General features: G+C 42.6%; 1 protein-coding gene across 1 annotated transcript; it reads right to left on the minus strand.

Annotated features, from left to right (window-relative positions):
* Positions 1-428: 428 nt before the first annotated feature.
* Positions 429-8,019, minus strand: CD5L (CD5 molecule like). Its single transcript, XM_027095151.1, has 6 exons — positions 8,013-8,019; positions 7,751-7,777; positions 4,596-4,919; positions 3,495-3,812; positions 2,620-2,940; positions 429-1,402 (listed from the first exon to the last, which is right to left on the minus strand). The coding sequence occupies exons 1-6, from the start codon at positions 8,017-8,019 to the stop codon at positions 1,395-1,397; spliced, it is 1,005 nt and encodes a 334-aa protein (XP_026950952.1). The 3' UTR covers positions 429-1,394.
* Between the last annotated feature and the right edge of the window lie 8,027 nt (positions 8,020-16,046).

A 16,046-nucleotide genomic window follows, 5' to 3' on the forward strand; every position in this document is an offset into this window, starting at 1 on the left:
CAGTTCAGCAGGTCTCTAGATTCTAGATGTAATACTGTGTGGTTTAGGGAACATGATACTAGTCTGTAGGGAAAACCAGGAGGACCTGAGATAACTGATCAGTTAAAGGCAAAATCTCTTTGAGTAGACAGGATAGATCTCAAAATGTCTGTTAAGGCATTTTCTTCTCTTCTATGAAGCTAGGTTTCTTTACATATTTTCCCATTATAGGAAATAGACAGGGAGAAAGTTCTCCATCCAGAGGAGAAAGCTATATTACACATAAGATTGCATCTGCTGGCAGATTGCATCTTCTACCTAATCCTGCCTAAAAGGTCATCCCTGTAAAGCTGAGACACCTACTTCCTCTTGGGTAGAAAGAGTATATCACAGAGAGAGGCAACTGTTGAGACTGTGAGAACTACTTTATTAGAAAGCATAAAGGTAGGCATATTACAGGTACTCGACTTGGCCTCAGAATCTAAAGTTGTCAGTTTTTAGAATTAAGTCATGATTCTCTCCTTAGTAGCATTCTATCTTGCCTCAGACTTGCAGATCCTAAAGTCCGAGTTGACAGAATTAAAATTATATCATCTGGTTGGCATGAGGCCTGACTCTGGACCTCCCTAAACTCTTTCTGCATCTCTTCCTTTCCCTTCTCCTAGTGGCAGCTCCATAGCCAATACATTTTTCCTTGGAAAAATTATAGTGAATTTATGAGATTCTTCTTGTTCAATGTACACCATGTTGGCAAGATGTATATGGATGGTCAACAAAGATATTTTATTATGGGCATTCAGGGAGTGTGATCTTTTTTTCCAAGTGTCATGAAAAGGTCTAGGATTACAGGATACTGCACTGCTCTTGAAAGAATGGTCTACTCTCATCAAAGAATAGGAGAATATTCAGATGTTAATTGTTGTGATCCCCTGAAGGTTAAGAAAAAGCGTTCAAAAAGACTCTAAGCTTTCCCCCAACTTTCATGTAATTGTTAACCCATATTCCCCTTCAAATGTTCTTTTGTTGTCTCATTCCATTCATGTTCTTTACAGACATAGATCTTGTCTTGAAAAGGGCCTGTAGTGGTCAAAGTAACAGGCCTGGGGATGCCAGGCTGGTTGAGAAGAAGCAGGAGAGGCCAGAACCAATGCCAAAGGGTCAGCAGTGAGGAGAGGGCGACTGGGAGCTCATCTTCCCCAGCAAGAGAGAATTCAACAACTCATATCTCCAGGCAATGATAGGGGTGCTTGGCTCTGAGAGCAAAGTATAAGCAGAGTGTTCAGATTCCTGCTGAGGGGCTGAGGGAGTGGTAGCTAAGCCTGCAGTCTCAGTGCTCATGCCAGGCCATTCTGGCCCAGAAGAAAGCAAAAGACACAGGGCCTGCAGGGATCAGGTCAAGCATCAAGAAGGCCAGGCTACAGTTCTGTAAAGAGAAGAAGAATGTACAGTAAGGATGGGGACATGCCAAGAGGGGATTATTTCATTCAGACCCAAAGAGGCCAAGAAAGAAGACTGGGTTCCAGAATAGGAAACAGAGACCCTCCCAGACCTAATCACACACATATCTCACACTGATGTGGACCATGTCAGAATCTGGTACAGTGTCCCAGGCACTTACTTCAACCAGCTCCCCTATGAGTCACAAACAGTATTCACATATATTAACACTTCTCACCCTCACACAATCACAAAACTCTTCAAGAGGAATGGGACAAGTGTCTCCCTTTTTAACAGTGAAAATACTGAGGTCTTGAGTAGTTAAGTGACTATCTAAGATTAACTAGCCTCAGAATGGCAGCAGCAAGGCTCAAACCCTAGTCTTCTGTCACTAAAGCCCTCCTTTTCTGGGCACTAGCTGCTCTTCATATCTTTGGTCCACTATCAGCTCTTACCCAGTTCCATAGCTGAGCATTTAACCAGGCAGCCCTGCATGCCAGTTTCCCACCCTGATTAAAAAGCTGGGCTTCAGAACTGTGACTCTCTTGAGTCAGTCACCCAATGGCTATGCTTGCATTTCCGGACTCACGTCGGGGACAGGATCTCTTCCTTCACTCCCCCATAGAGGTCTACAGTTCAGGGTTAGTATCCTGGCTTCTCTAGAAAGACACTCATGGGCATTCCCAAAGAGCCCTCCAGCCCAGCCCCATTCCCACAGGTTAACTTAATATCTGGGGAGTGACAATAGGTAGAATGAGATGGGACAATTTTCTATAGTTTAAACTTAGAGTTTGAGGACTGAGGTCATCTAAGACAACTAATTCTGAGTTAAGAGTCAATACTGGTCATTTTAGTTCTGCCCTATCATTTGAAAACAATTTTTATGATTTTGGAAAGTTACTTATTGACTGACTCTTACTTTCTTCATGTTTAACATAAAAGTGTTAATTCAATAATTTTCAAAATGCTTTTTGTTCTCATATTCAATAACTGTATAGTATGGGGTTTATTATTATTATTATCATTCTATTCACTACTAGAATGTCTCAATTAAATTCCTTGAAGAACACACAAAGTAGGTGACAATTATGGGCAGCTGTATGGCACTGGTAGAATAACCCTTATCCTCAGAGTTCACCCCCACCACACTCTTCTTCAACTCCCTCAATGTCAGTCCCCTTGGGTTCCATCTACAGGACTTACCTAAGCAGGTCACGGCCACATCTTCCTTGTGGTTGCAGTTGTGATGCCCCCAGAACCTGTGCCGACATTGCTCCAGGGACTGCTCCTTCCCTGAGCAATGAACATCATCTAGCCAGATGCGGCCAGCTCCAAGGCCAAAGTTTCTCCGGGCTTTGGCAGATAGAAAGATTGACTCCCCACAGCCCAGTTGCTTGCACACCACCTGTTCCTCCTTTTCTCCCCAGCCATCATCACAGACAGAGCCCCATTCGCCCTTGTGCAGCACCTCCAGTCTCCCAGAGCAGCGGGTGTCTCCTCCTACCAGCCTCAAGTCAAAGGGATCTGCAGGGTCAGGGGATGGAGAGAGGCATGGAAAGAAGAAAAAATAACATCATCTACATCCTCATTCAAATCCCATCAGCACTTTTGAAACTCTTTACCTGTGTTTCTGTGATTATATGATTAGTTTCTGTGATTATAGCCCTTGCTCTAGGTTCCAATCCATGTGGCCCAGGACTGTTTCCTTAACTAAGATCTTTTCACTTTCCCATTTATTTTATAAAAATCTAATATTTATGAATGACTTTCTAGTCGTTTTTTAAAATTGGAGACTTCAACAAGTACATGGAATGGTGTGTCCTTTTCCTATTATATAGAATTCAATATAATAATAGTTCATATTAATACATCGCTTAATATCATTTAAAGCATTTTCATATACAAAGGTAAGTATCATTATCTCCATTTTAAAAACAAGACAATTGATGAGCAGCACACTTAAATAACTTTGCCATGGTTATGTGATGCATGAGTAGTTCTCTGTAAACATTGGTTGAATAGAATTCCATTTAATCAAATTCATGAATGAACCTAGTCGCTGGACTTATAGGCATTACCTTCGCATTCGACCCATGTGTCCTCATCATGGGTGCAGTTATTGTTCCCCCAGAGCCCAGAAGGGCAATCATGAAGGTTTCCTTCTTGTCCTGAGCATGACACCTCGCTCAGCCAGATGGGCCCTTGGCCCTGTGTATCCTTGTTGCAGCATCTTTGGGTCAGTGTGGCCCTCCCGCACCCCAGCTGCCGGCACACCACCTTCGCGGCTGAGAGATTCCAGCCTGCTTTGCACACGGTGCCCCATTGCTCTCGGTGCTTCACCTCCACTCGCCCTTTGCAGCGACCAGGGCCACCAACCAGCCGCACAGTCTCTGGAACTATGGGAAAAGAAAGATGAAGCGTCTGCTCTTTGTAAGAACACATCTTTCCCAGAAAAGGGGGCTCCTAACACTGAATTTTTCTAAGAAATAAGAATGAGACCTCAGTATCAGGGCGCAAGCATTTAGTGATTGTTTATCTGATAACAAACTGTGGGGTAACAAAGAGAAGACATGAACTAGTCCTTTAGCCAAATCACAGTCTAATGGAGGAGGAGATAGACACAGAGAGAGAAATTATTAATACATAGAAAGCAAATATATGAATGGAGCAAAGGAATACAACAACAATTATATATATATATATATATTCACATATATATGTATGTGTGTGTATATATATAGCTAGATAGATATACACACAGTTGTTGTGTGTTGGTTTCCTATGAGTGTCTCCTGTCTACCTAGATAGATGGTGGACTCCTTGAGAACTGAAAAAGCATGCATTATACTTTGGGAGCTCATTTCTTCCCCATAACTCCACCTGAGCTCTAGATGCAAATGTTTAGTGGTTGTTGGATTTGTGCATGTTTGTGTGTGTGAAGAAGAGAAACAGGTTCTCATATAGATTGAAACTAAGAGAAAATCATTAGCTCAACCAAGGATGAGTAGCAATTCTACCTGAGGATAATGTTTGTCTCCAGTGTCCACAACTGAGGAAGTGTAAGATGTGAAGGACAAGGAGCCAATTAGCCATTAGTTCATGGTGGAGAATAAGGACGAAGAGTGGTCATGTGGGGTGTGGGCAGCTGGCAGATAGTTCTTGAGCCCTGCCATACTCACTTTCACACATAGCCCCTGCATCCTCATTGTGGGAGCAATCAAAAACATCTTCCTCTTGCTCACAATGAATCAGTTTACTTTCCATCCCACTGCAGCTGACCGCTTGGATGAGGACTTTTTGGTCTTTTTCTGCCAATGGCTTATATAAAGTACCACTGGGTGTCCCTGTGGCTGCTCCACAGCCCAGCTCCCGGCACACCACTTCCACATCTTTCATGTCCCAGCCGTCATCACACACGGTGCCCCACTGGCCGTCCCGTTCCACTTCCACCCGCCCTTCACAGCGATGGCGACCTCCCACCAGTCGCGTTCTGGATGAAGACTCTGCAAAGAAATGAGATATTGGCTGGAGATCTGGGAGGAGCCCAGAGAGTACTCAGGCATGTATGCAGTCTTCTTAGAATTCTTCCACCACTTCCAGTGCATGGAAAATTGAGGGATGAGAAAGGAGGGGCCAAAAGGGAAGAGGAGCTTCAGAACTCCATCTCTGAGTTCTAGCCCTGCTACACTCTTAATTGTACCCTATCAAGAAACTCCATTTCAAGACACCTAGATATGACTGCTAGTTTTTGAAAACCAGCGGTCATATCTAGGTGTTTGAAGATTAAGAGAAAGAGGTTGGTTGAACATCCAGCAGAGTTTTTAGAATCGCTGGCGGTCAGGATAAGAAGGACCTATAGAGATCATCAAGTCTACCCCACCATTTCACTGATGAAGAAAATGATCCTCATGAAATTCAAGGTCATATGGCCACACTGTCAAATAGTGGAAAACCCAGGTCAGAACAGGAGTGTAGAGATGATATCTGTTTTTGTCCTTTCTTCCTCATGACTCTGTCTCCCCCCATGGCAGCTAGATTGAGGCAAGGTGTCTGGATATAATTTGCGCTGAACAACCTAACTCTCTCTCCCAGTATCAATGATCCACCACCACTCATCCTTGCTACTTCTATGACATTTTCCCATGTCCAAGAACCCAGCTCAGAAGAAATACAGAGAATACTGGGCAAAGGAAGAATCAGAGCCTCAGAGTCTCAGGGCCCCAAAACTGAGTCTAGAGGATTCAAGGGGTTGGGAGTAGGAGATATGCTTCACAGAGCCTCCAGATAATTTCTGAGGAATCCAGGATGTGTTTCTGCTTCTTGACTACAACTGTGAGGTAGAAAAGACTAATAGAAATTCTTTCCCTTCTACTAAGACTTAGACATGGAGTAGAGATGGTTGTGTAGGGAGCCCAGGGAAGAGCCCACCAGGAAATAAACTTCTGGATACTACATTCCAGGTATTGTTTTATGAACTCAGAGAATAGTGATGACAAGATAGTTAGCATTGTTGCCCTCAAAGAGATTATATTTAATAGGCTTGAGGCAATCCCGCCAAGTCCTCTCAGCCCCAGAGTGATAGAGTGAGAAAAAAACCTAAATTTGCCATGCATCCATGGAGAGGTCTGTTGAACCTGGAGGGGCCACATTCAGACTGGTGGTCTGTGATCTGTTAGAATATGAACAGTATAACATGTGACAACATGGGCCACATGGAATGACCCAGATCCCTGCAAAAATGGAATACAATTTCTCAGGACAAGATTTTCCACTGCCTACCTTGTCTCAACTCTGCATAAACTCCCTAGAACTTGGCATCAACCCCAGAAGAAGCTGTTGAGTGAAAAAAGTCTGACATGATTTTAAATCACCCTGGGAAGTTTATGTTTGGTTTGTTCATTTGTTTTTGTTCTTCTCCTTTTCTTCCAAAATTTCTTGAGGGAAGCAATATGAAGAATGGAGGTTAGAGATAGAAATTAAAATAAAACTATAAAAACTAAGAAAAGTCTCCATTTTTGCACACCAAAGTTTAAGGCATGTATATCTGAGTACAAATATAATTCAAGAAGAGTCATCTAGGAATAATTTTTGGGTCATTGTAACTAAGATTAGAGCTTGGATAGGCATTATTGTGTACTCCAGCAAATATTAGCTATCAGAATCATGCATATGTTATTTCATTTTATTTTGAATGATAAAACTCTGGTTTTAAATAAATGTTCATTTTCATGAAGTGGAGGACTAGAACACCTCCTAAGAAAGAAGAAATATGTTTTTAAAAATAGACAGAGAGACAGTGAGAGAGAGAGAGGAACACAGAATAAGTATAAAAGAAATCCAGCTTGAGGGGAGAGAAGGTCTGAGAAAAGACTTGAAAGCTAGAGAGAAGAACAGAGGGGCTCGTCAGGGCAGTGTGTCCTAGGCAGTGTGTTAGCTTACTTTATTAGCTGAGGTCTTGAAAGAGGGACCCAGGGGTGGAGGAGAAACATCTTAGGATGTGAGAAGGCTATAAAGAGAGCAGGTGTCTCCCGGCACTTGCAGTAAGGGATAGCCCTGGAGGTCAGAGAAGAAGGACCAAGTAATCTGAGTATTGGACTGAAACCCAGAAGCAGCACTCCTTTAAGGAATCAAACTGCATCTATCAGGGTGTAAAATCCTCCACATTCATAGAGGAGTTTGTAGCTGCCCCTCTCTGGTAAAGCCTCTACTATCAAGAGAAAGACTAGGCTGAAGGGATAATGTCAAAGAAACTCATAATCCACAGCCAATCCCCTTGATTTTGGACCATCAGAGCCTTCCTCTCCCACAGACTAATTCTCTCTGTGCAGCCCCTTTCTCTCCTCAGTTGAGCTGTTTGTGCTCCGCCCAAAGACTCCTCACAGAAATGGCCAGTGGTGGCTGAAATCCAACCTGCACTTTGCTGGTGAAGCCATATGCTGCACAGAAGCTGATGCATTTCTAGTTCAATGGTACCATTAAAGCTAGCAGAGAGAACTGGAAATGGTAGAATTCAGCAGGGCAAAAGGAAGTTTGTTTCCCAGGGGGTGAGGTGTCTTCTGAGCCTGAAACAAAGCCATCTGCTACTTAGATGTGGCCGAGAGCCTTGGGTCACAGAAGCCAAGTGGAAAGGAATCCCTTTGCAAGATAAACCACCCAACTTTTTTCTTATGTGGAAATCTACCCACATAAGACTGAGTGGGTGGGTTGGGAAACCAGAAAGGAAATCTACTTGGGCTTTTTTGAACCAGAGGCTCTCTCCATGGCCCAGAGAAGTTTCAGAATTTCCACTCTCCAGAGCTTAAAGTCCTCCCTCTTAGGAACCCAAAAATCTTACCTGAGAGGCCAAGTCCAGTACAAAAGGCTGAGGAAAAAAGATAGAAGTGAATGAGATCATGTAGTCAATTTCCAAGGCTTTGTTCAAAAATGCAACTCTCTAGAAAGTCTTTGCCAAACTTTGTGGGACAGTTAGGGTGGTAAATACAGAGCCTCCAAAGTTAGTCCTTGTTGGGACCTTTTCTGCCTGGAATGACCAGTCTCAAAGGACACATGGACACTGACTAGGAACCACAAAACCAGTTCTACCATAGCTAACTGACCCATCATGTTCCCTTTACATCTGATGTTGGCTCTACCCCAGGCATGGATGGATTTGGTTTTCTATTCTAGTCAATTAGACTGATTGGTGATTACCACCTAAAGTAAAAGTGTGGTGATGCAGCATCTGGGCTCAAAAGGAAAGCATGCTAGATGTCTCCGGGCAGACACACTGGTTGGGGAAGATAAAAATGTCATAGGAAACAGCACAGAGCTTAGGGAAAAATGGCAGGATATGTCTGTGTTCACTGACACAGCATTTAGACCAGGGTCAGCAAACTTCTTCTGTAAAGGGACAGATTGTAAATATTTTAGGCTTTGTGGGCCATATAGTCTGTTTTAACTACTCGACTCTGTCATTGTAGCATTAGTGCAGCCATATATATATAAATGAATGAGCATGGCTGTGTTCCAATATACCTTTATTTATGGACAACGAAATTGACATATTTTCATGTGTCACAAAATATTATTCTTCTTTTGATTTTTTTCCACCATTTAAAAATGTAAAATCCATTCTTAGTTTGCAGGCTGTAGTTTGCTGAACCCTGATTAATAGGGCAGAAAGCAGTTCTACATTGAGTTCCAAACTTCCAGGTTTAAGCACCAGCACATCTTTGAACCACCAGAGTTTCTCCCTACAGGATGTCTACATGATCAGACTCTTCTATTCATTAGGCTCCCTCCTAATGCTGTAGAGAGAGTCCTGAAACCTGTTGCATGTCAGTGGCCTTTGAACTGCAGAACTCATCATTCCCAACCCCGCCTGCCATCCCATCTTATAGGATCTTTCTGAAGGAGTCAATATCTTTGGACTTCCAGCCTAGAGCTTTTTAGGTAAATCTATGTATTTCATTGGCTTGTCCTGGAATATTTTCTTCCAAATACTTGCTTTCCAAATAATTTCTTAATAACCCCATGTCCTTAGTTTTCAGGATATGGCCACTCCCAGACTCAACGAGACCTTGTGTGCAATTGTCTAAAACTCAAAATTATATTATACATAACACCCTACATGTCTAATAAAGAACACAAAACATGTGTACATGCAAAGGAAACTGAATGTGATGAACCTGATATGTAGGTGTGAAAGTGACATAGCCCAAAAGTGACTTGAATACTCTGTAGCAGGGTGGATGACTATGGGTGTCACAGATAAGGAAAGCTTCATGAAGGAGGTGTGACTGAAGGTAAGTCTGAGAAATTCAACAGCACCTTCATAATGGGTGGGACTATCTGTTAGGTGATATAAGGGGTATATAGATGTTTAAGCATGTGGCCAGCACCCTGCATAGAGCACACAAGTGTCCAACTGAGAAACCAGTGTGGGCTTCAGTGATGTACTGGATCAACAAGATAATTAAAATGGATGTGATTGATTAGGGAAGGGACCTAGCAGGCACTGTTATCTTGTGAAAACGTGCCTAACAAACGTCTGAGGAACATACCATTATCTTTATTTCATAGATGAGAATGAGATTTCAGAGAGATACAGTAACTTTAAAATTCAGACAGCTAAGAAATCAAAGAGCAAGGATTGAAACTCAGATCTCTTTGATCCCAAAATCCCCATTTACTCTAAATTAATCTAAGCAATAAGAAACTGGGAAAAACTAGGGAAACATTATATGAAACACATTTGATAAATGAAACACAATATGATAAATGAAAGTTGTTTGTCCTGCAGTTCTACTTCCTTTTCTTGCTTTATCTGCTGCTAACCTTGGTCCATTTATTTGTCTTTTTATAAATAGCGCATTTAGGAAAATTTATGTACAAATTTGTTAGTGCAAATATAGGGAAATAGGAAATTTTCTGGTAATCAAGGTGGATTATAAATTGGGTATAGATTAAGTGGCTTTGGGGATTTAGAATAATTGCCAGGTATAGAGAAAGGAGGAGAGCAAGGAAGAGCCTTTCCTTGAATGATACATAGATCTGCACCAGATGGGCAAGGAGAGGATTCCCCCAATCAAAGTTCCAGAGTATTCTGAAGCCTAGACCAAAAGGAGCAGAAATACTCACCAAGGATCAAGAAGAATAGCAAAGCCATGACCCAGGTAGCTGGAGATGGTGAGCTGAATCGTAAGGCTGGCAGGAAGCCCCAGAACAGCAATATTCAGCTTTGGTTGCAAGTGTGCTGGGAGGAGGGAAGGAGGAAGGTCCTGCCTGCACCAGAGGCTTTATCATATGACCAGAAACCAATGGGCTCAGGGGGCAGAACTGATAGAGCTGGACTTGCTGAATTCAGCATGTCCCCAGAGAAAGGGAGGTGGCCGGAACTGGCAGAAAGATGCTGAAAACCAAAGAAAACAAACAAAATATTCCCAAGCTGTTATGATTTGGTTCAGCTGTAATCCCAGCTCCATCAGTCTCTGCTTCAGTCCCTTCACTATGTAAACAGGGGAAACAACTCCCATAAGGAAAGGCAAGTACCAAGAATGGGGTCACTTCACATTAGAATATCAAGCAATGCTTGTCCCCCATGTATGGTGTGTGGGGGGCAATAGGCCATTTTCAATTCTCTCCTTCCAGGTGGAAGTGACCAGAAAATATAGAAGCCAGAGATCACAGAACAACTCCAGAGTTGCCCTTGTGGGCACCATGATCCAGAGTCAAGATGGTAATCCAGAGTCAAGGTGTCAGTCTCTGCAAATAGGGCTGGATTTATTTCCTTCAAACCAGCTTTTCCAGTGTTAAGCAGAGGACCTAGGACTTGGGTCTGCTTTTCTTCTATGCTTGTCCTCATTTATGCCCATCTTTGGAAGTTGAAGGGAAACAGGTCCTTATGGTAATGAAATCAAGTTGTTCTTAAGTCTAAGATATGGTGGGCAGGGATTGAGTAGCAAGACCCTCAGTATTCCTAGGTCCCCCTGCCTTGCTATTAAGTATAGCTTTTTTGTTTTTGTTTTTGCGGTACGCGGGCCTCTCATTGTTGTGGCCTCTCTCGTTGCGGAGCACAGGCTCCGGATGCGCAGGCTCAGTGGCCATGGCTCATGGGCCTAGCCGCTCCACAGCATGTGGGATCTTCCCGGACCGGGTCACGAACCCGTGTCCCCTGCATCGGCAGGCAAACTCTCAACCACTGCGCCACCAGGGAAGCCCTTAAGTGTAGCTTTGCTTCAAGAGCTATTCAACTCTAGACTACTCAAGAACTCAACTACATATGCTAACATCACTCCCTACTATTTCAAACAGGGTAATTTTGTCTCTCTAATGAAACATCTTAGCTTCTTTGTAATATTTGGATCACTCTATACAAAGATTGGTTCATTATAGGTATTTATTTTTAATCCTGTTTTTCTTCCTATAACTTCCATATTATTATATTCAGTAGAAATTTTTTAGCTGCCATGTGTGTTAGGTGAATGCGATGGGTCAAGGGGGTACATTGATGAATAAGGGAGAGTTTGGTGCTGCAAAATGATATGGTCTAGTAATTGTAATAGCACGTAAAAACAGCTGTAAGAGACGAAAGTATAAGAAACTTTGGGAACACAGTGGAGGAAATGGTCACCTTGACTTGGTGCAAATAATAGACTTTAGAGAGATGATGACACTTGAACAGGAATTAAAGGATGAGTAGCATGGAGAATCAGAATGGGAAAAGACTTTGCTGTGCATATGCAGACAAATGAAACAGTATTACCTATTTAAGCAATGACAGGTAGTTTGATATGGCTGGTCACAGCCTGCTTGGTGGTCAGGTGTCAGGAGATATTGGTGTTGAAATGTGAAGACATTAGGTGATATGAAGGTATCAATAGGATCCAGATGATGGAGAGTCCATTATAAATGTTTTGTAAATGCTAATTACTCACATTCCACCCTCTGCAGATTCTGAAATGTTGCAGTAAGAGACACAGAATTCAGAAAAGGCTCAAAACATCAGCTTTACTTTGAGGAATCTAGATTAGTTTGCAACTGGGATCCAAGATCCTATGTTTTTACCTTCAGCCTTCAGAAGTCAGACCTGCCCTACTGAGTTTACCCGTGGAGGAGAAAAGACTTCATGTGGCCTGTGGGCAGACAAATCCACCAGAGAGCTCAGGCTTCAAGATTGAGATATATTTCTCCACATATAATGTAGAAGATTAAGTGAAAGAAAAGGAGAGAAAAAAATAAAGACAAAAGCTTTCTCCCAACTATAGTATTTTATTAACAGAGTCAAGAACATGAAGAAAGGAAAAGGAAGCTTTTTCAATCAGAAAGAGCATTATGCTAAGGGAACAAAAAAACCATTGAAGGATGGTATGCATTTTAGAGCATGCATTCTGACTGCAGCCTGAAGGAGGAATTAGAATGGGGGAAGTCTGGAGTCAGGGAGATTCATGAAGAGACCACTGCACCAGTCCAGAGAGAGCAAAAGAGAGTCTAAACTGTCAGGGTGCCAAAGGGTGTCCAGGGGAGGGGATGGATATGAGAGAGAGTTAATTGTAGAATCTATAAGAAGACTTTGCTCTTTGGATGTGACCATAAGGAGTAAGTAGTCATTTAAGATGATTCCCAGATTTCTGGAAGGAAAAAATGTGACAGAAGGTGAAAATAAAAATAAATGTCAGCTACGGTAGGTAGAAAATAGGGCACTACACCTCATAGTGTTTTGGGGGTGAAATGGAGGATAAGTTGCTTAACAGGAGTCAGGGAGTCTGGATTGGAGAGGAAGCTTCTGAAAAATGGTAAGGGTCTGAAATAATCACTGAGAGGGAAGGAGACCCTGGATAAAGACAAGCACTGGATTGAAAACCTGCATTTGCTAAGCGGCACCAATGTGCCCTGTCAAGCTACAATCAAGAGGTCAGTGTGAGATTATCAGCCTGACCGATTCAAAGTTGGAGCCTTGTAAGAAAAGTGTGTTGGGAGCCTGACAGAGTCAGGGAGTTTGAGATGAGAAAGCAACTCAAGTGGCTGGCAAGACTTAGAGATCAGGAAATGGGTTGATAAAAAGTGAAAACAGAAATAAGTGGTAGGAAAGAGGATCTTACTGAGGAAGGGCTGGGGAAAAGGAAAGTGATAGAAAGTTCAAGTGATGGAAAGTTGTTCAGAGATTTCGAGAGGAGTGGTTAGGGTTTTAGAGGAGAAGCAGTTCTGGGCAATGACAAGTCCCAAGTCAGGGAACTGAAAGAGAATGAAGGTAGAAGTTTCAGAAGCTGAGAAGTTTAGGGAATTGAGAAGGGGTTATCAGTAGGAGGCTTATCCAGGTGAAGAAGATGGGGTGGGATGCAGGGAGTGGTAAGCCCAAAGCAGTGGAAGTAGATAATTGTCTGAAGAACATCAGTATATAACACACGTAAGAACATAGAAGACCCTCTCTGGGATACTGTAATGAAGGATGAGCTACATGCTCTGCTGGTTTAGCATCAAGGTGAAATCCCTCTGACAAATAACTGAATACGTCAATTATTAGTGGTCTCTGTGAGAATAGGAAACCATCTGAGTTGTTCCCCTTGCATTCCCAGTGTTTGACATGGAATAAATGATTGTTGACTCTGTGAATGAATAAATGATTATATTATCAGGCAAAGAACATCACTGAGCAGTTAGAACCATAAGAAACATCGTCTCGGGACTTCCCTGGTGGCTCAGTGGTTAAGAATCCTCCTGCCAATGCAGGGGACATGGGTTCGATCCCTGGTCTGGGAAGATCCCACATGCCGTGGAGCAACTAAGCCCATGTGCCACAACTACTGAGCCTGCACTCTAGAGCCCATGAGCCACAACTACTGAGTCCACGCACCACACCTATTGAAGCACACATGCCTAGAGCCCGTGCTCCGCAACAAGAGAAGCCACCGCAAGGAGAAGCCAGTGCACCACAACAAAGAGTAGCCCCTGCTTGCCACAACTAGAGAAAGTCCACACACAATAACGAAGACCCAATGCAGCCAAAAATATAATTAATTAATTAATTAATTTAAAGAGAAAGAAACATATCTCTTGTCCATCATGTCCACATTGTCTTGTATGGGCTGGGGGATAGAGACTTTAGAGTCCCTAAGAGAAAAAAATGGCATGAAATAATTACTCTGTCTATCTGGGGTGTGCATAATCAAAGGATGATCTGAAGAGCTAATAGGATACTAAGTCAATCAGGTGTCTACCACCATAATAATGGGATAGATATTTTCCAGGAAGACCCATTTCAGTCACTCTTGGCGGGACAAGGTTTTTAATGTGCACCTATCTCATGCAGGATTGGCTTTAGAACTGGGTGGGGCTGAACTCACAGGTAAGAGTCACTGACGTATGCTTCCTGGGTGGGAGAAGGTAAAGACTGACATCCTGAGATGGTTGTCAGAATGACTGGGGCTCACAGGCTGCCTTTCTATAATAATTGATCTGAAATCAGGCTTCTGGTCGGTGTGGCTGTCCTTTCCTGTGTACATCTGTAAACCCCTGTAAATAGCACCACTGATTCCCTTCTGTTGCTCTCATTTGTTTATCTGCCTCCCTCTCCCATAGCGACCAGGATGGAGAAGGAGCTCAAAATAAGGAATAGATCCAGGACTTGGGATTGAGGGAGCATGAGCACAGTCTTCAGGTATTTAGAAGAAAATTTCTTTGTGGTATTCCTGAGGAGATAGCAAGACTTACATATGGACACTTCTGGAAAACATTTATTTTCAACTCATCATGAGAAAAATCTGAAGACAAAATAGATTGTCCCAGAGGACATGATCTATAACTGCAGATGTTTATTCATATGGCCTGTTAATAGATTCCATTATTTATGGTTGGGTGATTATTATTAATTATTTTGTTGCCACCAAGTCTCAAAATTGCAAAAATATTCTAAACATGGTCAGGAAAAAGATCCTAAATCCTTATTAAAATACCAGCATCACCTCTGTTGGGCTGAGGGTCCTTGTTCATGCTGAAGGACAGGCAGGACACCTGGGCTGTGGCCTCTCTCAGGATGTGATAAAGGCTTAATGGCCTCTCACTCTTCAGGTACCAGAGGCAAGAAATCCAAGAGAGAGGAGAACGGGTGATGGCAGCCAAAAGAGTAGAGTATGGAGGGAGGAAATCCTGTAAACCTGGCTGTCCTGTGTGTATCCTTCCTGGCTGTCCACTTCCTGCTGGCAGAAAACTGGCCCTAGCTGTTCTTATGTCCTTGGTGTGTGCTCTGGCCAGGGTACTTCAACCTGCTTTTCTGGACTTTCCTGGAATCATCCTTAGAAAGAGGCATTACAGTGCAAAGGCTAAGAGCATGTGCTTTGGAGGCAAGTGGACCTAGTTAAAATTCCAACTCAGTCACTTAATAACCATGTGGCCTTGAACAAGTTACCTTGACCCTTTGGGGTAGTTCTGTTGAAGAGGATTTATACCTTTTTTGCTAGAATGATCAGTTTTCATTTCTGCCTTTTATTGAATAACTATTTAACTAATTTAATCTTGCTTAATCTACTTTCATGTTCCTTTTTTAAATGGGAAATCAAAAATGACAGCAAAGCAAGTAGCTTATAGAGTGACTCCTCAGATAAGCACCAAGCACAGAAGGCCAGCTCATTTCCTAATAGTAATTAGCCTTTATTAGTTTTTCTGTGCCCCAAAGTTGGTTCCCTGGACATCCCTGATCCTAAACCTAGTCCCTATGAAAGACAGACATTCCCATGTTTTAAAAAAAAGCCCATATTCTGGTAGCATAAGGATAAATGGTCAGTATGGGGCCCACGAGAAGACAGCAAGAGGAGCTGTCTGATGAACCAGCCACAGATTGGGCTGTTTCCCAGGGGTTACTAGACATCACTGCACTATGCTGCCTCATCACTATACTTCAGTAAAAAAAAAAAAAAAATTTAAAGTATATAACAATTGTAAATATCTATGTAGCCAACATTGTAGGACCTAAATTTATGATATAAATATCTACATATATGAAAGGAGAATTAGACAGCAAAACAATAGTAGTAGGGGGGAATTCCCCAACAGTCCAGTGGTTAGGACTCCACTCTTCCATTGCAGGGGGCACGGGTTTGATCCCTGGTTGGGGAACTAAGATCCTGCATGCTGTACAGCATAGCCAAAAATAATAA

Source organism: Aethalodelphis obliquidens, unplaced genomic scaffold (genome assembly GCF_003676395.1).
Source record: "Aethalodelphis obliquidens isolate GAN/ISIS:26980383/991018 unplaced genomic scaffold, ASM367639v1 scaffold90, whole genome shotgun sequence".
Classification (NCBI taxonomy): Eukaryota; Metazoa; Chordata; class Mammalia; order Artiodactyla; family Delphinidae; genus Aethalodelphis; species Aethalodelphis obliquidens.

Bases quoted from the DNA above. Each gene is read 5' to 3' on its own strand.
- CD5L (XM_027095151.1), bottom strand. The intron at 4,920-7,750 runs GTAAGATTTTTG...ATTTCTTTGCAG, and splicing joins TACTGGACTTGGCCTCTCAG to AGTCTTCATCCAGAACGCGA. The intron at 2,941-3,494 runs GTAATGCCTATA...CTGACCCTGCAG, and splicing joins CACATGGGTCGAATGCGAAG to ATCCCTTTGACTTGAGGCTG.